General features: G+C 30.9%; 2 protein-coding genes across 2 annotated transcripts; both read right to left on the minus strand.

The window, feature by feature from the left end:
* Nucleotides 1–6,706: 6,706 nt before the first annotated feature.
* Nucleotides 6,707–8,542, minus strand: LOC127258844 (transcription factor BEE 1-like). The gene is made up of 6 exons (XM_051285876.1): nt 8,009–8,542; nt 7,788–7,898; nt 7,640–7,705; nt 7,492–7,560; nt 7,327–7,404; nt 6,707–7,255 (listed from the first exon to the last, which is right to left on the minus strand). Exons 1-6 carry the CDS (start codon nt 8,387–8,389, stop codon nt 7,130–7,132), a joined length of 831 nt encoding a protein of 276 aa, XP_051141833.1. The 5' UTR covers nt 8,390–8,542; the 3' UTR covers nt 6,707–7,129.
* A 144-nt stretch (nt 8,543–8,686) lies between these two features.
* Nucleotides 8,687–22,330, minus strand: LOC127258843 (magnesium-chelatase subunit ChlD, chloroplastic). The gene is made up of 16 exons (XM_051285875.1): nt 21,993–22,330; nt 20,686–20,864; nt 19,904–19,988; nt 19,514–19,830; nt 18,702–18,825; nt 17,925–18,017; nt 12,763–12,858; nt 11,892–12,032; nt 11,594–11,791; nt 11,321–11,476; nt 10,849–10,956; nt 10,276–10,410; nt 9,778–9,933; nt 9,482–9,602; nt 9,306–9,401; nt 8,687–8,937 (listed from the first exon to the last, which is right to left on the minus strand). The coding sequence occupies exons 1-15, from the start codon at nt 22,272–22,274 to the stop codon at nt 9,316–9,318; spliced, it is 2,277 nt and encodes a 758-aa protein (XP_051141832.1). The 5' UTR covers nt 22,275–22,330; the 3' UTR covers nt 8,687–8,937; nt 9,306–9,315.
* Nucleotides 22,331–23,367: the final 1,037 nt, after the last annotated feature.

Genomic DNA, 23,367 nt, shown 5'->3' on the forward strand with positions numbered 1-23,367 from the left:
ACTACTCATATAAAAATATAAAATAATATCATAACTTATTATTAATAACTTACTAATCTACACTACCTAAAATATCGTGTTCCTAAGTAAAAAGGTCATCTTGACCGGGACGGAGGGAGTTCGACATAGGATCAGTAGTAATAGTAAATTGGCATTCAACCCTCCAGAGTTGGTGGGCTAGTTCAGCCACTTGAGAGAGGAAATGTAAGATGAATTGAAACGACAATATAGACCAGAGATGTAGGATGAAAAAACCTTTTTTTTTTTTTTTTTGATATTATTTAGTATTTCAAATGACTGTTTTTCTACTTTTTGGTCATCCGATATTATGTTTTGTAAGTAGTTTTTTGGTTGAATGAAAAAATACTAATCATTAATTTATAATTGTTCTTTTGTTAGGCAATCTATGTTGTGCATAAAATTAAAATTAAAATTAAAATTAACCATAGTTGCTGATTCTTTAATTTGTGCATGAATATGCTCCAAGAAATGATCAACATGCATTAATGTGGTCAAAAGGGGGTTTCCAAAAAAGAAGGCTATTTTTATTTTTATTTTCTAATTTTTTTTTATTATTGTTTTATTGAGTGTAAAAAAAGTAACAAAAAGGAGGGCTTAAATTAAAAAAAGTTGATTATAAATATATATATATATATAAACTCTTATCATGAAGAAGAATGATCCCACACTATATACATATATATATATATATATTATGCATTCTCCTTTAAGACATGGCCCATCTCAAGCTGTCCTTAAATGGATTCATTGCACTTGCAATGACAACCCCTCATCTCTTTACCATTATTTATTTATTTATTTACATATTATTATTATTATTGAGTTTGGTACTATTGGATGATCAGTTTAGATATAAATCTGAAAGTTTTGAAGTTTTTAAAGAGTTTAAAAATATTAAAAAATTGAGTATGTGATGTGGAGTTATTTTCGAGAAAATTATTCACTATAATAAAATATTATTTTTGTAACGAAGTTTTTTCGTTCTTAAATTCACTTTTTCTATTACTAATAAAATTAGAGACGGAATTAAGGATGAAATTACGTTGGCTACGTGAATTTTAGCGATAGAATTTCGTTACAAATATATTATTTTTTTTATAGTGATATTGTTGATAAATATTATCAAATACAAAAAAAAAAAAAAAAAAAAAAAAAAAAAAAATCTATATAAATATTATCAAATACAAAAAAAAAAAAATCTATGTAAACACATAGATTATATGTAAGTTTAATAAATTTATCAGAGTTCAATGAATTTTTTTTATTTTTGTTCAATGTATTAGCGTTTAAAAGATTCTGAAAATGATTCATTAACATTGTTGAGAACAAATCTATGCTTATTTTCTATATAAAATTATGATATCTGATCCAACAATTATTCTACCTTTAAAATATCCAAACTCAAAATAATTTATTTATTTTCACAAAATATTATGTACTATTTTCAATAAAATTGTATTATTTCGGTTATCTAAATCTATGTTTTTTTTTTTTAAAAACAAAAAATCATAAAATATTTTTGAATTTTTGTATTTTTCTATTATAAAAAAGAAATAATTATTATACACTTTTATTTAAATTTGTACCAAAATATTTGACTACATATTTGAATGACAAAAAATATATATATATTATTTTATCTCACAATATTTAAAAAATAATCATTCAATTATGTTTTATTGGCACGATTTCTGATTAATATTATTAAAAGTATAATATAATATATATTATATCTATTCATAAAAATCAATAATTTAATATAAAATATTATTTACAATATTACCAATATAATTCTCTATATTAATATAAAAAAAAGTCATAAAAAATACAAAATAAACACACCTAATAAAAACAAATAATACTCTCTCTGTCCTAGCTAATTTGTTCATTTTAGTTGGGGCATGAAGTTTTAGATATGACGTAAGTAGTAAAGAATTAAGAAATATATTAGTAAAGATAATTATATATTAAGATAAAAATAATTAAATATTTTAATTAAAATAAAAAATTATGAATTTTAAAATGTGATTAAAGTATATCATTATATTTCTAAAAATAAAAAAGATAATTTATGTGGGCGAATGAATATGGAAATAATAGACAAATTAAATGGGACGGAGAAGTAATGCTTTCACATTGATAACTAATAAATAAAACATCAAAAAAATTAAACATTAAAAGAATAAATTATGGGTGTTTTTATTCAGTATTTTTTAATTTGAAATATTCTTTTATATAAAATATAAAGAATTATGTCGATAATATAAAAAATAATATTATTATATATTGACTTTTTGATTTTTATGAAATGTCATAATATAAATATTATGCACACTGACAAATATAGTATTTTAATAGTAGTTTGTGATACATTTATATGCAAAGACTAAGTTTCTATTATATATAAATTTGATGTAATTGTATTGATATAAATATGCATAAATTTAATAGTATTAGTAATATATGAAGTAGGGGTCCAAACTTATTAAAATTAAGTAAATACTTTATAATTTTTATAACAGTCGAAAATGATAAAATTGATACCTCGGTAGATTGAGAGAGTAGATATATATATATATATAATAGGAGTATCATTTAAACAAACTCTATAGATTTATTTGGTTTGTATTTGTATTTAAATAATAAATATATACGATATTTTAAGAGAAAATATTACTCTATTTGTTTATGAATTTTATGGTCGTTTTAGATTTATACAAATTTTAATGAATATATTATATTAATTAATTGTGATATATATAAATATAAATTTTGAAATGTATATAAGGGTGACTTAATGCGGTGAGAAAATATATATATATATATATATATATAAATTGAATGTGTAGATATATAGTTTGATACTTTTGTAAATAAATGTACTGTTGAAGCCTATAATTTAAGAAATGTATGAATAATTTACCATAAATGAAATATATATTGTGGACAAAAAAAAAACAAATGCATAAAGTTGGTGGGTGAAAAAAAACACACATTTTTATATGGAATCATAAAAGTAGTATAGAAAAATTAACACTACAAAAAAATAATTTATTTGTAACGGAATTCCGTCCCTAAAGTTCACGTAGCTAACGTAATTTCATTCCTAATTTCGTCTCTAATGTCATTAGTAACTGAAAAAGTAGATTTAGAGACAAAAAATTTTTGTTACGAAAATGATTTTTTTTTGTAGTGTAAAGAAAACAAAACTTATACTACTACATTTCAATTTTTTTAACGTGCAATATAAAATTCACTATTATTATTATTATTATTATTATTATTATTATTATTATTATTATTATTATTATTATTATTATTCCTCCTATATAGGAGGGTACAGTTAGTAAATAAATAAGAATGTATTATTAAAAATAATTAGTCAAATTAAAATAAAAAAAATTATAAATTTAAAAATTCAAAATAAAATTAAAGTGTATATTTATTTCTAAAAAAAATGATAAAATAAGTGGGAAGTACGAAAATAAAAAAGTAACATGTGAAGTGACAGGAGTATTATATAACAAAAACCTTCAATTAGATTGGATTAATTAATAATAGTTTGATGTGATGAATTGGCAACATCCTTGAGATTTAGCTTGTGCATTATTTGTAGGGCTCCACTTACTTCATTGATACATATTTGTTACAAACTAGTTTTAAGACTCTCATTTATTTTTTGCGTATTGATTTTTAAATATTAATTATTATATTAAAATATAGTGTAAATTAAAATAAAATTGAAAAAATATTTCAAATTTGTCTTATAATAGTAATAGAAGGAAATTTGTAAAAAAAATTATACAAATATAAGGATATTTTTAATGTCAAGTACAATCACGCAAAAGGTAAATGTAACCCTTAAAGACGGATGGAGAGAAGTATAATGGAAGTATTTAATTTATTTAGTACTTAATTAATTAAATTATAAGAATATAATTGTAAAGATTTGGTTCCCTTTTGTCATAATTGTGACTAGGATTTCTGTGGCATAGAAAGGACCAATTATCATTTAATAATTAATACTACTAATATTCAGACAAATTTTTATAAATTATTTCTTGATTGCTAAGTACGTGTGCATGTCGTCTAATGACAAAATTATATATATATATATATATATGTGACAAATAAGGGGTTTCTCTAAGCTTAATTAGTGTATATATGTGGAAATATTTATCTTAAATTAATGCGATTAGTTAAATTAGTTACTTATTGGAATATAAAATACTATAAAATTAAATTTTATAATGCCTGTGAAAATGAAATTTGGTGGTGGATTAGACTATTGATATGTGACATGATTCATAATTCATTACAATAATGAATGTCTATGTCTATCATTTCATATAATATCTATATTGTACTATTTATTTATTTTGAATTTAAAAAAAATATATATATATATATTGTACTATTCCTTATTTTTATAACAATCTACAATTTTTCTATTTTGTCTGTATTATAGTAATTGACATTTTTTTTTAAGATAAAATTTATTAAATTAAAATATAATTAATAAATATAAATCAACTTAACATCGTAATTGAACCACTCAAAACCCCGTTATTTTTATTTTACTCTTCGAAAAATAAATATTTATATTTATATTTAAAATTCTAATTTTTTATAAAATTAGTTTATGTTAACTATAATTAAATTAAAGTATTTTTTATTTACTAATATTATAAAAAAAAATTATTATCTACAAATGATATTCATATTTTATATATTTTTTATTACCATAGAATTTTTAAAGTATTTAAATACATATTCTAATTTTTTAATCATATATATTAAATTTATTTGAAAACTATTAATATTATTAATTATATAAAAATTTATAAAATAATATCATAAGTCACTATTATTAACTAATTAACATCATTTTCTTAAATATTACTCCTCCGTCCACCTAGAAGGTTGACATTTACTTTTGGTAGTTAAAAGTAGTGTAATGACATTTTTGCCCTTACTTTTTTTTTTGTGTAAAAGTAATGTTATGATGTAAAGTAAGGGTATTTATGGAAAAAAGTAGAGTATTTAACGAAATATTAACTTTGTAATTGGACGTCCCAAAATAGAAATATGTAAACATTGTAAGTGGACGGAGGGAGTATGTTGCTAATGATTGGATGAAGTATTTGACGATGGACCGTGTTCATGGCCTCATCTTAATATATTCAATATATATAAGTGTAAAAGATGATTCAGTGATATGAGAATTCGATCTATGATCGTGAAATTATGCAATCTGTCTAGAGTAATTTGTGTTTTCGGTCTAATTTGCATGCTAGTAAGTTCTATCGAAATTTATCCAGACCGTACTTGAGTATAGTAAAAGTATTGTTGAAAATATATTTACAATTGAACCTTGTTAAAATGTGTACTATTGGTATGAATTAGGTATATGATAATTTCCAATATTGATATGATTCAATTTTGCATATCTAATTAAGAAATTAAATATATATCAACATTTGATGTTAAAAATTGTTATATTGTTAACCCAAATAAGTTTCAACTTTACCATGTCGATGCATATGACAATATTTAATACTAAAAGTAGAAAACATTTTCAACCATTACTTTAAAAGATTTAAGACTATTTATCACTCGACAAGTGATGGTTATGGTGTTGATAACTCAATAATATATATCAAATAACACATTTAAATATAAAAATTTAATTTAGAACTGGCAATACATAATAATATTTTATACAACATGTGTTATATGTAATATTTTTATATATTATCTATATAGTACTTTCAGATCATCTCCAATCCAATGCATTTATGCAGTGGGTTGTATAATTTTATTTGTAATAGTTATTAACTATATATGTTCATTTTCATATATGTAATTATAAAATATAAATGATATGTGTATGGATCTAATGTAAAAATAAATTAAAATTATGGTGTAATTTATAAATATGAAAAGTTATATAAAATAATACTCCCTCCGTCACAATAGAGTTGTCTTATTTTTCTATTTTTGTCGGTCTCAAAACAATTGTCTTGTTTCCTTATTTAGTAACTATGGTTTCACTTTATAACAAAATTATTTCTAATTTTTCAAACCACCCTTAATTATTACTCTAATATACTTTTTAAAATCATTCAAAAAAAGCAAGCGTATTTTAGTTTTTTACTTTTAGTATTCAAAAAGACATCTGTTTTTAGACGGAGCATAAAAGAGGAATATATAAGAAATATAATTTTTAAAGTAAAAATTGAAGTTTATAATTGAAATAAAATTACTATTGATCAACTGCATTTTTACGGTAGCAACTGAAAAAATGGAGCGGAGGGTCGAAAATGGCCTCGTATATTCAAACAATCAGTATACTGATAAATCTGCACTCGGATAACTAAGATAATCATGAAATTTAAAGTTAAACATCTTTACATGGAACAAACACGTAATCTAAAAAGGAATAAAAATCTTGTGCAATGGAAGTTGTCGATGTAGTCATGGCCCTACTCCAATTTCAATTTTTCATAAATAAATAAATAAATAAATATATATATATATATATATACACCAAATTAGATGTCCACTTACAGTTTTGTTGCTGTTGGACAACAGTAGTTGATTTGATGAGGACAAAACCAATGAAGACATCCACAAGAAGAAAGAAAAACTTCAATCCCTTCCCCATTAATACCAAGAAAAAGAATCTACAAATACAATAATTGATCAACTATTACCAATATTCATACATATACATACACACACACACACACTCTCTCTATATTCATCATCCCATTTGGGGACTGCAAATTTCTCGACACAAATTAACATTTCTGTCTGAATTAAAACACCAACTGGAGATACAATAATGCCTAGCTACCTGTTATATAGATCAAGAATTGTCTTGTGTTTCCATTTAATGAATCCAATCTGATCCGATTCGAAATCCGCCAATCGTGCCGATCGATCAGAACAAGAAAGGATCGATGAGCTGAATAGATTTCTCAGGACAATGGGAACTATGAAATTGAGTGTATAATATGTTGTTCTTTTTACTACAGCCTTTCGTCGCCTAATACATGTTTACTTGAACGGAAGAAAGAACACAAAGAGACAAGATCGGGAGCATTCAGCTGCTGCGCGGCACCTGAGAATAACAACTGAAATTCGGGCCCGATGAACCAAAATGAATCGAAGGAGTGATACCTTGGTTTCCTGTGCTCTCAACTTTTATTGCATCAAATGCCTTCGGTCTCTGCAAATCACAGCTTTACATTAGGTAAAATCGATGATTAGATGAGCATGTTCGAGGTTGTAGGAACATGCCTGCATTGTCTCAACGGTATCTGCGTCTGAGTTGAAGTCGTAGAACGTGCTTGCAGCAGTAAGCTTCATCGAAAGAAACTGAAACCGAACAAAACACAATAATTTATTACATCGAACTTTTCCGAGTTTCCAATCGAGCAATTTTTATATCTTTTTATCACTCACCTCCACTTGATTTTGCAAGCACTGGACATAATTGATGATCTCATCCAGCATCACTGCCATGCCCATTGTCTGCAAGAATTTCATCAAATTAAGCACATCGAATCAAGAATTGTGTGCAAAATAGCGCATAAAAGATTAATTTGATCACCTTGTAGCATCCGGGCACGATGTCCTGAAGACACCGCAATCGGTCGTTGATTTTCCCTCTTCTTACCTGATGAACAGCTACAATCATGTGTTTGCTGTTTTCTATAAGAGCCCTGTAAATTGTAACAACTACACTACAACAAACTTACTCTTTCTGCTAAACTATGGCTATCAGTTGCTTGGCCTCTTTTCGCCCTCACATGAATCACTTCTCTCGGTTTCTCGTCTTCAACTTTCACTTTCTTCCCCCTTCTGGCATGCTAAAAACAAAAAAAAAAAAAAAAAACACAATCAAATTGTGCCCCCCAAATTTCCAAGTCCAACAATTGATCAATATATCCAAAAAAAAAAAAACAAACAAAAAACTTACACTAGTCTTCGATCCCTTCCGCGATGAATAGGTCGAGCTGTTGGCAGGGCTGCATTCCGGGGTGCTGATTTCCAATACACCTTTCCTTTTCCTGCCTGCAAGATCATTGTCAGTGGAGACAATGGGAGGCTCCTGGACAGGGGGAATCATAGTCCAGTTGTCCTGGTGGACAAACCATCCAGGTAAAGTTTCCAGGTTTCTAGGGCAATCAGGTGGCAGCTTAGGAACTATGTTGTCCTGAGGAAATCCCATCAGGCTGAGTGAATTCAAGCCAGACAGGCCCGGATGCATCCCTGGAAAATGGTACATGGAATCAATGATTGGATCCAGGTCGGCTAAAGAAAAAGACTGTTTCAGGTTTTGTAAGAAGTGATCAGCCATGTCTCAGCTTCAAAAATCCAACTTCTATTTCATCCAACTTCTTTTGCTCGGCTGCTTCTTCAAGCTCTGGCTTGTGCCTGAATGTCTGCACACAAAAATTCACCCACACACACACATATATATAGACACAAATATAGATGCATAGGCTAGGTTACTATTTTTCAGCTTTGTAAAGGGGTCCTTTAGATGCCACCACGTGGCACTTTAGGCTTCTATAGTTTGATAGGGTCCATCTCAGGGGGTTTATCCAAAACAAGGGGTCCAATCTCTGCAGCAGTCATAACTCAGAAACACCAGTGAATAAAAAGATAAAATAAAATAAAATAAAAAAGATCAAATTGCAGCTGGACTTCATTATTTAATAGCATACATGAAATGAGGACAAGAATAATAACAGTATGACAAGACACAAATGCTGTGCTATTTGACCCACCCCCACAGCTTCCTCCATTGCCCTAATCTTCTCCTTTGATGAAATATGAACAGCCCAGCCCCCTCTTGTTTACAGAGAGATTCATTGCTGACAAATTTGTGAGGCTCAGATTTGTCTGAAAAAGATAAAAGAAAAGAGCCTTTAGATAGGACAATTTACTCATTGCTAAATCTTGCAGCCATTTTGTTTTTATGTACAAATTTGTTCAGCATCAAGTTTGAAGTTTTAGAGTCTTAGGAGTTTCATTCGTGAAGGTAAAGACCATTGTCTTTCGCCATTTATATATCTATATATATATATATAGACTTAAAAAACTTGTTTTACATGTGCCTATTGACAACTATATTCGACCACCAATGGTTCTGCGGTGTGCATAATATGTTAACAGAACATATAAAGATCTCATTAAACAAACAGCCCCGCCACGTTTTGTACATTTCAAATATCACATCTATGTTTAGCTAATAACAAGTTGGTGCTTACAGTTGTCCAATTACGAGTTTTTCAGAGCTGACAAAGCATCCTTTGTTGTTGCTGAGATAACAGCATCTGAGGCATTGGGGAGGTAGTAGTATTTTCCTGAAATTAGACAACAGGTGAGTGATCTAAAAGGTTTGGGTTCATAAGTTTGGATGAGAAACATAATAGAAATGACAGACCTTGGGCAACTCGAGCAATTTCTTTGGCAAAACCAGTTGAGACAAATTTGTTCTCCGTGTCAATAACAAGAAGAGACATCCCTGCTTTGTATATTTTCCCTGCAACCTCGAGAATCTCGTCCTAGAATTAAAAGCGGGAAACAATGAATCACATCGATCTTTGACAATGAATTAATTTCACCTAAGTCAGAACATTGTTGGAAGAGAATACAACTAAAATTTAGTTGTTTATCCTCAGAGATCAAGCCGATGGTAATAAGATCTATATCAATGGAACAGAGTTTTAATGATTATACCTTCAAATCTTGTGCAGATGGCCGAGGCATGTCAGCATTTGCTTCAGGGTCAGTGGATTTTTTCAGTGATATGTTCGCCCTCCCATCGGTTATAGCAACAATCATTATGCGTCCAACATCACCACTCTTCTCTGCATTCATCCCAACTCGGACAGCCTGTAAAGGACAAAACAGGATTCAAAAGTATATATACAACTAATAACAGTTATTGTTCAATGATTGTACGAAAGATGTTAACTGCATGTAGCTCCAGTTTCTTTACATTAAATATCAGGAGCAAGATTGAAAACATGGTCAAACAACTATTAATATTTATTTATTTTGTATTAGATAAGTATACAAGCTCCATCATATCCAAAATAGAAGTAACATTTGTTAAAATGATGCAAATCATTCAGAGGATACAGACTGGCTCTAAACAAAGGGAAGCAAACACCTTAAAGGGCCTTGTCTTGTTACTATAACCTCATTAAAGAACAGTATAATTGATTCACATACCGTGGTAAGACCGTGAGCAAGAGGAGACCCTCCCCCGCATGGAAGTCTCTCTAGACGTTTTCTTGCCATTGAAATTGATCTGGAAGGAGGCAATAGAACTTCTGCAGCGTCTCCACGGAATGGTATAATGCAGACCTATTAAATAACAAGAAAAGTAATTCCTCTTCATCCATCCTTTACTAAAAACAAAACTTGAAAATATATGATCCCACAGCCCATTCCCTTCGGTAAAAATTCACAAAAGTAGTGAGCAATGAAACAAAAAATCAGTATTTACCCTTACAGTACTAGTCAATAGAAACTGGCCCTTGCATTTGAAAGAGTTGCATAAAATTGATCATACAGAAAAGTCACATCTTCCTACTTAAGTGATTGTAACCATATGCGAGTAATCCAAATACACTGCCTCTTAAACCAAAGGGAAGAGATTACAGCAGGCTGTGACTTGTAAAACTTACGATCTGGGATTGATTTTTACCATCAATTAATTAGAATAAAAAACTAGGGTTTGAAGAATTTAGAACAACAAATGACAGCATCCAACATCAGTAAACAGGCTTCCTTTAAACACACCTGATCTCTGCTTGTATAACTCTCTGCAAGTAGCTTAAGTGCTGCACCCTTAGCATTTTGCATTCTGTTTAATGCCATGCTTCCACTTGCATCAACAAGAAATATAACCTGTCATTATATAAATTCTTATAAAATGCTGTCAATAACATATAAGCCCCCGGCAACAACAATGACAAACTAAAAACTTCCAAGATTAGATTATCATTCACATTCATTTTTTTGTGTGTGTGGTTGCGCCATTTCTAGATATTAAAAAAACGATTTTTGAATCATCTGATCTATCAATCAAGTGATAATGTGATACAGAGAAGCTCTGCAGCACCTAATCATTATGGTCTCATGCTAGTTTTCTTTGTTTTTCTGTTATGAAAGAGTTTAAATATAAATCAGTTTAAAAGTGAGGTTCAGATTGCTAGAAAGTAGAGGGCATAAATACAAAATCAAGAATAAAAAGATAGATTGATCATTGTACCAGAGCTCCTGCTTTTCGGGCCATTCTTTTAGCCCGCATGTCTGTCTTTTCTACATAAACTTTTCTACTATTTTGGATATCATTCTGCCTTCGCAGCTTTTGATATGGTGCAGCTGCTCTGAGAGTCGCATCAACAGCCAATCTCCTTACAGGACCCTGTTTTTAATTGGAGAAATTCATAATATTTCCAGTAAACTTTAAATGGAGCTCATCCTTACATTCAACCACTGATTATTCCAAAGGCCCAAAAATTTAAAAAAAAAAGGATCTGACCTTCGGAAGCATGGGCTTAATATACCGTCCCCTGTCCTCAGAGAAGATAACATTTTTTGCTCTCCCAGCTTTCCCACGCCGTCTCTGTGCTTGTTGTGCAAAGAAAAGAAGTTTCTCATCCACTAAGCCTCCGTCAGCATCAAAGATGAACTCATCGGGTATTTGCTCCTGCTGCTCATTCTCTTCATCGTTCTCATCCTATCAAGGGTAATCATCCTGAGAAAGCTATTCATAATGGTACAATATCGTCCTAAACTAAGCTGTAACATAGTATTCAAAATACAGATTTCAAGAAAACCTCTTGGTCTTCCTCTTCTTCATCCTGCTCTTCCCCAGGATCTTGATTTTGGGGAGGGGGAGGAGGTGGTGGTGGTTGCTGGTTTTGCTGATCTTGTGGGCTATCATTAATGACAGAACGTGGAAGAATGACCAACTCCACCTGCACAAAGAGTGAAGTGTCTCTCATTAAATTGAAAGAGGGAGATGTATTCAAAACATAGCTAACAAGAAAGTACTAGGCATGGTTGCTGGTGCGTAGATATTAGGCCAATTACAAATTTGGGGTATCTGGCATATCATTTATTATCATTTGTACTTATAGTTGGTTCTCTGCAACTGTGAAAACCATCCTAAGCAGCTTACTGGCTATTAAAACTAAATAATTTATAATCTCAGTTATACACATTTACTAACCATTTTAATGGCTCTTAAATGCTCTTAAGAAAAATGCATCGTGCATGTTTTGGGCAAATGATAGGCCTTTCTGAACAGTCAAGTGTACCTAATAATAATATCAGTGATTCAGTTCGAATAAATTACCAACAAAGTAATTACTACCAGTACTTCTGCAGAAAACTAGCTATCATATGTTGGATGACTTGTTTTGCAAGAATAAGGGTTAGAGTCAATAAAAGCATGACCATTTCATCACAGAAATGCATCAACTGTTTTGTAGGAGTACATTATTTCTGATTTGAAGCTCTTTTAAATTAACAACCTCACTTTGAACTTCAATCCGTTGTGGTAAACTGTTGAGAAAAGTAACAAAGATAACTTACTCAAACAGCAGTTACAGAAAGGATAAACAACACCAATTTTCAAATCATTAAACAATCTATTCAGGGCAAATGAGGAGCAAGGATTCAGAAATGAAAAAATATTTTACTCACAGCTTTCTTCAGATCATCTACATTGACTTTCTCACGTCCCTCCAGAGCAGCTAAGGCTTTAGCCACTCGTGCAGCATATAATTCAGCCCTGTGTCCCTAAAATTGCAATCAAAATGCTAAGAACAACAATGCTAATTATTGGAAAGCTAGCTATTGCCTTTTCTTGATATATTTCAATATAATATGTATGTATAATATAATAATACTCCCTCATTCCATCAAATATGTCTGGATTCCTTTTTTGTATGTTTACAAAAATTATACACTTTTCATTTATAACTAGAATTTCTTACACTCTTTAATTATGCCCTTTAACATTACATTTATTTACAAATATATCACAATCATTTACATATTCAATATATCCAAAATTTTATGTCACCTCGTTAACTCACTAATTTATTTCTCAAAATACTCCCCTTTTTTTTATATATTACAATCAACCAATATAATACTATATTCATTAAAATTCGTGTCCAACTCAAATAAACATAAATTTTCTAGACGGATAGAGTAAGGATAAACAATTTTCAAAACCTATGACATGAGAACATCATGACTTGAGCGGTTGTGATAACATCTGAATGCTAACTAATAAACATGGACCAAACTTTCATTGATTTTGCTTAGTCATTCCCAACCAACAAATTCCATATGAGAGAATCACATAGCCACTTCTTAAATATCATGCGAATCATGCGGATCTCCTATTCAGCTCTAAATGTACTAGTAGTACAAACAACAGATTAGAAGATATCTTCTAACTTTTAGAATCATTTAAAGGCAAGATCACTTCTGATATCTGTGTCAAAATTAAACTAAATATTAGACCTAGCAATAGGTCAATTCGTGTCGGGTTGAATACTTTAAACAGGTTAAATTACTTGATCCTAATCCGGCTCGTTTATTATCGTGTCAAGTTCATATTGACCCGTTTATTATCATGTGAGATTCGTGTTGACCCATATACATAATTGGATCAAAATCCTTGATCCAAATCTAATTAATTTTTTGGGTTGTAGTGTCGGGTTTAAATTAATCAACCCTAACCCGACTTGTTTATTACCGTGTCGGGTTCGTATTGACTCATTTATTATCGTGTCAGATTCATATTGACTCATTTATTATCGTGTTAGATTCGTATTGACCCATATGCATAATTTGGTTGATATTCTTGATCCAAATCTAATTATTGTTTGTCAAATTGTCGTATTATGTTAGTGTTTGTCGGTTCTAGTGTAGTGTGTATAGTGAATTATGTTAAATTATTTATAATTGAACTTAATTTAAATTAATATGTGGGTTAATTATCAAATTAGAATTATTTTACATATATAATAAATATATTAATTAATACTAACATATTATAATTGGATTGTCGTGTTGGGTTTGAGTTAAAGGCCTCAACCCTAAACGAACTAGTTTATTAAAGAGTGAGATTCGTGTGCATTCGTATATATGATCAGGTCGAAATTTTTTATCCAAACCCAATTATTTTATATCGGATTGTTGTGATGTGTAAATGTTTTCCAGCTCTACTAAATATACCAAGAAAAGGTCCCAATTTTTAATGCGAAAAAAAACCAACTTTCTTCTATAAGATTACGTCAATGCCCTATCATATTTTGGGAAATTTTCTATGTTATTTATTAATAATGAAATTAAGAACTATTTATTGGTACAAAAGGAATACACTTAAATAACGTAAATAATAATAACCAAAATATCTATTTAAAACAAACACCTCTCTTCAAACTCAAGGTGTTTTACAAGAGAGACCGGAGGTGATTGGACATCAAATTTAGACCACTCAAATCAATCCTATGCCATGGCGGTGGCAACACCGGCGATGTAGCGGCGGCACTAAACCCTAAGAAATTGGCCAAATTAAAAAATTTGGTGGTGGCAAACTAGTGCTGGTGATCCTTTGTCATAGCGGTGGTGATAAATTTTAAGGGTGTGTTCCTTTGGGGTTTTTTTGAATTTGGAAGTTTTTGTTTAAATAATGATTTGATATAATATTTTAAGAGAGAAAAAAAAGGTTTTTCATCCAATCAAAATTTTTCCCGATGCAATTCCCAATACATATAATATTTGTATTTTATTCTCACAAAAAATCAATAATTTAACACAAAATATTATTTTTTATATTACCGACACAATTTCTCATATCTCCCATAGAAAAAATTTTTTAACTAAAATACTAAACAAACAAATTCAAAATATTTTTATTTGAGAACGTGAAAATTGAATAGTAAAAAACTACAAAATCCCAAAGAAACACACCCTAGTTTTGGCCATATTAGGGCTTTTTTTTATTATTCCTCTATTGGGGAGGCGGCGGAGATTCTATGATGTATCAGCATTTCCAAATTAGGGTTTCTAGTGGCGGTGATCCTCTATCGCTATGATAGCGCTAAAATGTAAGAAACTACACCTTAATAAACATCAAAGACCAAACCAAAAACTTGATCAAAACTGGAATCTAACTTAACAGAGAGGTCGGAAATATTCCCAGTATGTTGCCAAAATGTGTCTCTACGCGTGGCTGATAACCCCAAATTTGAGCATATTTCTACTTTTAAAACATGTTTCTTACTTCGTATTTTTGTGCAAAACCATAACAATATCTTATTTATGGCATACATTATTGCTATATTTCGCTTATATGATCCAACTTTCCTTAGATGAGATTTACTAACTTTTACTCCAGATCAAGCAAAGTTCAGGCCCAAATCTGCCAAGCTCAGCGAACTCTCTAAGGCAGCCTACGTCCTAGAGGCCAGTGAACTTCGCCCGTCCAAGTGAACCTTATGCAAACAAAGCTAGGTCTTACCTCAGCGAAAGCAAGCTTCATGACGGAGATACCATTCACCTCAAACTCACAATGAAGGTGTTAGCTATCCTGAGTGACGTCTTTCCCTCCAAGTGCGGAGTCCTGTGCGACCCATGCTATTAGAAGGAAGATCCGTGCCATCCAGTGCGAAACTGGGAGTTATGGTAGTTCCAACTGCTCAAACTACTTAACCGCCTAACTATCCAGCTGTTTCAACTACCATTCAACTGCCAAATCAACCGTCCAACCACCACCCTTAGAGCCTATAACTACGGGCCTTCCACTGTGTTATTCGTGTTTTTTACGCATTCATTCAGTTATTGTTATGTAATCACTCTTCAAAGGCCAAACTATAAGGAGCTCTTTTAGGTAGTTTAGCACGGTGGTCATTAGACTTTATAGAAATTCTCAACCCCTGACCTCCCTTAGCCACCGCCAGAATCCTTTTCCGGCGGATTTACTCTGTTTTTTGTAGAACTAATGTAGACAGAGTTACTGCTCCCAGTAGACATAAAATATCATCTTTATTCTTTGTTTATTTGATCCGCACACATTTCCATGTTCATACTTCTGGACAAGATTGTGGAAGGAGAGAGAGGGATTTATGCCTATGATTGTGTCGCATTGTTAACAAAGATTAGGTGGTACGTAACTAAGTACGCAGGAGCCTTGTAGACCTACTTAGTTTGTGATTTGAATTTAATGCGGACTAAAGAGAGGTATGACAAGGGTAGGCTGCTAGTGAACATACTTAAGTAATAATTAACTAGACATAGGTGTTTGTCTATCATGTGACAAAAATGTCCAGTGACTTCTCTTTAAGATAATGTTCTTAGTTGTGAATCTTAAGTTCCGTAGTAACTCCTAAAGTAAGTACCAATTGAGTCAAAGTTAGACTTTAAGCTAACAGGTGTGATCACATACAGTTCGTCTTTCGCTTTTATGCATATATCTTCGCTAAAATACTATCACCATCTCTCGCTCATTTCAGCCAAGGTAATCTAGCCACAAACACCTCCCTTTATCCTCCCCATCCTATATACATATCCACTCATAAATCCACAAACACTCGTAGCCATTCCGCACCCAACCTCATTTATATATATATATATACATACCTTATGCATGTTCACGTTGTTCGCTCATTTAAATCATCTCACCCATTAAACTTCGTTTTATCTGCTTTTTAGACTAAGATTTACCTTTCTATTTGCTTATTTCATTTCTACCTTCACTTTATTTGTTCTGTCATACTCATTGTAAGTATTTTTTTGATTTTATTTCGAAACTTAAAATCTATGAGTTTGACCTAAACATTCACTGGTAAAAAGGAGTACAAATATATTTTTTATACAAGTTAATAACTACAACTTCGACTTCATTTTTATTCAATATATACCGTTAACTCTATGCCATAAACACATGGTTTTTCCTTCAATATTTTCAGCGCTTAACTTCGTTTATCAGTTGCTATAGTCAGCGGCAACAAAATGTTGACCGGCTTGATTGTTTGTTAATCAAACGTTCACTAGTATGGGTGGCTCACACACTACTTTTAACAACAGTGTTTGGTGGTCAAATCATTTCAAGTCAGGAACACAATGGTGGTGGCTGCGTAAGTTAATTGTGTCGGAAAAGTGATGAACATTTGCAATTAGAGAGGATTCAATATTTTCAGAATGATTGAGGATAGTCCTTCAAGTATATTTCAGGCAACAGGAATATATTCGGAAAAAACATGACTCTGATATCATGTTATATCTTGGGAGAAATTTTAGTTATTTAGTAATAATGAAATTAGAACCTACAGTATTATACATATAGTACAAAAGGAATAAACTTAAATAATAAAAACCTAATTTAGTAGATAGCCTAAATAATAACAATCAAATCTAAATAATATTAATCAAAATATCAATCTAAAATATATTTCAACAAAATATAGATTAAGACAAATTTTATAGGTTGAAAAACCAAGAGTGTGTTTGTTTTTTATTTCAAATAAAAACACCACAGTATATTTGAATTTTCTAAGCTATGGCTGATCTGGTTGTATTGCAAATGATCCTACTACTCGAGTCCAATAGTGACATAGTTGGATCTGATTTGAGTTTTTAGAAGATACAGTAAGTTGGAACAAAGAGATGTCATATTAGTGGTGTTGAATTTTCTAATTTACGGCATTATGCACTATTTCCTGGTGTGACATCCAAGCCTAAGAAATTAGAATAGGTTCAATGAATAAAATCATGCGTCTCATTCAAATAATAGATTAGAGTTCATAATATAATATGTGCTAAAATCAAGTAAAGCATCAAACCAAAACCTGGCAACCACCTCGGATAGCTTCCATAACAAGATACTTTAGTTGCTCTCTACCAATACCAACATCTTTCAAGTATTCTCTAGCCAAAATTATCTGCATAGACAAATGAGAAGCAAATATGGTTACGGAGTAGTTAACTGTAGAGCATTCAATTTGCATGTTATAGCACTTGTTCTGCAATGAAAATCTATTAAGCATCAAAAAGCAATCAAACTAACTTGTCACAAACATGCAGCCAATGAATTTAACATGAATTCTTTAGTTATATGCACAATATATTATGATATGTAGATGTAAACCTGAAAATGTCACTAAACTACACATGTTTATAAATAGGGTGCGGTGTTCAGAAAGTGGGGGAACTTTAGTTCTGGGTATTCAATTCCTGATTCCATTGTCATCATAAGACTACAACGATTATTACAACTGTCATCATAGAAATATGTGTCTTGATGGTGTCAAACAAAAGAGACGTGTTGCTAAAATCGAATAATCCTCCTAATAGCATTAGGCTAGACTGCAGGAAATATCCACAGTGCCCTTCAAAATTTATAACATTGTTGGATTAGTATATATAATCAGGCGAACTTATGAAGGACGGGGTCATCTCCAACAATAGTCAAATCTATATGAGCACACTCTCTTCTGAAAAATTTGGAAACTATGAGGCGCCCCATTATAGTCATCTGGAGATTTAAATTTGATTCTTATAGGTGATATCATTCAAACTGTATAGAACATTCTTTAATCATTCATACTTTGTCAAACTAGTACTACCTGCGTTCTTGCAAGGTCCATCTCTTCTTCAACCATTTTAAGAACCTCACTACTATGCTCTTGAAACTGCGTTGCAACTTCAACAGCTGCAACACGGTCTTCAAAGCTCATTGGAAGATCTGCACTGCAGAATATTGGAGTCATTTAAAATGATGCAGCACTTTAAATACAAAAATAACATTACTTAATGCAAAGGTTGAAAGGTCGGTGTATGGAAATGGGAAAGGAAAGAAATAGATGTTCAACGCAGATGTTTTATCTCAAGTCTTGTATTGCTGGGATTTGGCTGCATACATGTTGTAATGCAAGATGGACATGCTTGTACTACTAACTTAAGTAGAAAATCATTTGTGAAATTTACTTTTAAGAATGGATGTATTAAGGAATGCCGGATGATGGACAGGGTGTGTAACTGTGTATCTTCAGAAGAAATATGTATGGGGGGTCAGGGAATATTGCCAAGCATTACAGAGGGCAGATGGGTGAGGGAAGGAAACAACTTACATGAAATCAATAAGCCATTTGATGAACAGTGGCGGACGTGGGCTAGTTAAAGCAAGTTAACAAAAAAATGTGGCATATGAATGGAATTATTAAAACGTGATGATTCAGTCTGCCAATTAAACAAGTTAATGTGTCTTATTCATTTAATCCATGGAGAGTTCAATGAAATTTTGTAATTTATTATCAATCACTTAATGAACTCACTTACAAATTTCTAGACCACAGGAATAATATATTTTTTCTTGTAGACATGCACAATGACAAGCAGAAAGATTTGTGGACATCTTAAAACTGAGCACCTTTCTTACCTCAGATTTATTGCAATGCGATCCAGAAGATGTTCCCGAACAGAACCCTCTTCAGGGTTATAAGTGGCAATGAGCAGTGGTTTGCAAGGGTGGCGAAAGCTGATCCCTTCTCTTTCTACAATATTGACTCCCTCCGTCAAGACATTTAGAAGCAAATTACTGATACCTTCATCCAAAAGGTTTATCTCATCAACATACAAAACTCCTCTATGAGCCTCTGCAAGAAGCCCTGGCTGGAAAACTGTAGTTCCTGATTTCACAGACTCCTCAACATCAACCGAACCTACTAGTCTATCTTCAGTGACACCAAGTGGAATCTGTAGAATAAGTAGTAGTATAAATTAAAAAATAGATATTCCTGTTTTCTAATTTCTTCTTCAGAAAAGGTACCTGAACAAAAGGTGATTTGATTATTTGGGTCTTTATATTACCAGCAGAATCATACTGCACTTTGTCAGAAAGTCCATCTTCCCACCTTACCAAAAGATAATGTATACTTACATCAAGATAATAAGAACAGATAATTTAAAAGCACAATTGATAAACATTGAAACCAAAGCTCCACAAGAGATTTTCCATATATCACGAAAAAGAATAATAAACATTGATGGTATGGAAGCTTACAGATAAATTTAAAATCATTTTAAAGTTCCGTTCACGCAGCATGGATTGATTTTTTATATATGGCATGAGGAATTGTGTCAAAAGTATAAAATATATTATTTTTAAGTTGAATATTTGACTTTTTGTAATGAGTATTTTAAATTTCTTTTATTTTTTGTAAAAAGTTGTTTGTATTGTTTATTATTATTTTTGGGAAATTGCAATTGAGAAATTGTGTTGGGAGAACAAAGTGTAAATAGTCCGCCCTTAAATGGCCTGCCTGGACTAATCATATACCCCAAAACCAATTATACAAAACATAACAGAATTATCACTGCTTATTTGCTAAATTCATTTCTCAGGATATATGTATATTGCTCATAATATAGCGTATCAATTGCCCATGTGAAACCATAAAAACTAAATATAAATTTGTCCAATGCATTTTAAAACAGCATGGATCATATTTTGTAGATGAACACTGAAAGATCCTAAAATCCTCAAATTTAGTGTAAGTTTAAGAGACATGTCCAATAGCTAACAGGATTTCCAAATATTTTAAAACTTACTCTTCAGGGCATGTTGGGTCAGCATTTGAAATTGATCCAACAACTACTTCAATAGGGGGGAGAATAGAATGCAAGCCACGGGCCATAACTGTTTTGGCTGTGCCTCTCTTTCCAGAAATTGCTATTCCTCCAATTTCACGGTCTATAGCCCCAAGTAAAAGTGCAGTCTTAATTGCATCCTGTATAAGTATGTCCCAGTGGCTCACTACATAAGCAACTTTTTCTATTTACACAGAAACTCAAAATAGCTAGTGGTTCGACGATAAACATGAGAATCTATAGTAAAAAGAAGGCTATGATTTCAAGTAAATATCTGATTAAATAAATATTATTTAACAATAATGCTCCTCAAAGCACAGCCATAAGAAAATACAGAACAAAAATTTGCAGTGGTTATTTAACAGTTATATTGTATCTTTTGCTAGATGAAATAAATGATCGACTCTCCTAAAAGCTTAAACTAGTAGGATACGCATCATCTATTTATTTATCTACAAACGGGAGTCAACCAACATGTCTCCTTATGAGCAAGGGATAAAAGCTCCCAAACGAAACTTACCCATAGACAACGACAAATGGGAGACGGTGGGACTCGAACTCGAGACCTAACACTCTGATACCATGTTAGGTGAGTCGGTCATTTACATTATATAACATGGTATCAGAGTCTTAGGTCTCGAGTTCGAGTTCCATCATCCCCCATTTGTTGTTGTCCAAAGGCAAGTTTCTTTTGGGAGCGTTTATCCCCTTGCCTGTGAGAGGGCGTGTTGATTGACTCTCGTTTGTAGATATATAAATAAATAATTAGTATCATAATAGTTTAAACTTTTAGGTGAGTCTTTTATTCGACCAAACATAAAAAAAAGAAGATAGTACTACCTCACAGAACAAGCTCATTTCTACTTACTCCGGATGAACTACATAATCAGATATCAAAAGGCCTCGTAACGACTTTCCAAAAACCAAAAAGATTAACAATTAGTTCAATGAGCAAGACAATAATAGTTTCCACTAGAATACAGACCAAAACAAGAATAAATAAGCATACAGAAGGTAAGTATAATAACAATGACACATTGAAATTGTCTTAGATAGAAAACAGCATAGGAGACCTTCAAATAAGCACCTCGAACAGCATAGGCAAATTAAATCACATTATTAGAAAAGTTTCATCTGACAATCATATGTACAGAAACAGCTCAAATTATTGACAGGACGCAAGCAAATTTCAAGAACACAGTGATATCATGTTGCATATATACTTATTGTGACCGCATAACCAAATTGCTGCGGAAGTGAGGCACAACCTGGCCAACAACAGCAGCCAATGGGAAAAACTGTCGGCCATACGAACTGGAAGAAGAATTTTCGCCCTCTTTTTCGGGTGCCACTCCAACGGAGCCATTCCCGGAATCAAGAGCGGCAGTGGCCTCTACTCTGAATCGCCTACTTCTTCTGCTAAGACAGTGTGTTCCTGGCTTCAGAGAGTGAGAAAAAACAAGGAGTTGGTTCAATGGCTTTAAGGATTTCGAATTCAGTACACAGTTGGAAGGCGAACAGGACGCAGGAATCGGAGTGCAGAGCGCCATTACTGAATGAGAATCTCATCTATCTTCGGAAGGAATGGGATTCCCCTCCATAACTAGACGCAATCCCATCTTATCCTTACGTCGAAAACTAATGTGGCGCTTCTACCTAAGAATCGCGTTTCTAATTAGCCGTTTGCCCAACGATTTTAATATATATCTAAAAAATATTGATTATATTGTTTTTGTTATATTATAATCTATATTCTACATATTATATATTTAAAATCACTCTTAATTCCTCCATTCTGATATTTTTTGGATTTTTTTTATTTTTTTATTTCTTTTTGTTTTATAACTTTTTATTATGATAATATAATATTTAAAAGCTATATAATTTTTACAGTTTTTTTTTATAGTGTTAAAGTTTAATTTTAATTATTTTTTTTTTTTTTTTTGTTGAAATTCATATTCTCATTTCTTTTAACATATTTCTCAACATATTTTATTTTTATATTTATTTTGATTTTAAAAAAATATGAAGATAGAGAAGAATTGAAAATTCACAGTTTTGATTTTTTTTTTTTTTCTACGTTAAAAAATCATTAATTCTATAGACTATATTTTATAATTATTATAAATTATTTTTGTAAAAAAATGGAGAGTTTTAAAGGTAAATAAAATATTTGTTAATTGGAAAGACATATAAAAATAAAGGGTTTTGAGGAGGTCATACGTGTAAAACATTAGAAATTTAATTAAATTGATTAATATTTGTCAAGTGTATTTAAGATTAATAAATTTACTAAAAATAAAAAATATCACAAAAAGATAAAATGAATCATATATGGGGAAGAATGATGGATTTGTATTTAATATGTAAATTTATTGTTAACTCTTATCTATCACGTATATTATATTTAATTAATATATATTTGAATAATTTTTTAAAAAAAAAGTCAATTTTTAAAATTTGAAATGAATTGATTTTTTTAATATAATATTTTTATTTATAAGTTTAATGTCTAATTTTATTTTAAAAAATAAATTTGAATAATTATAGTTGATATTTCAGTAACTATAAATACTAATTATTAAATTACATTATTTTTTGTTTATTTATTAAATTGATAATAAAAAATTAAGATAAATGATT

Source organism: Andrographis paniculata, unplaced genomic scaffold (assembly GCF_009805555.1).
Source record: "Andrographis paniculata isolate CXL003 unplaced genomic scaffold, ASM980555v1 Contig5END, whole genome shotgun sequence".
NCBI lineage: Eukaryota > Viridiplantae > Streptophyta > Magnoliopsida > Lamiales > Acanthaceae > Andrographis > Andrographis paniculata.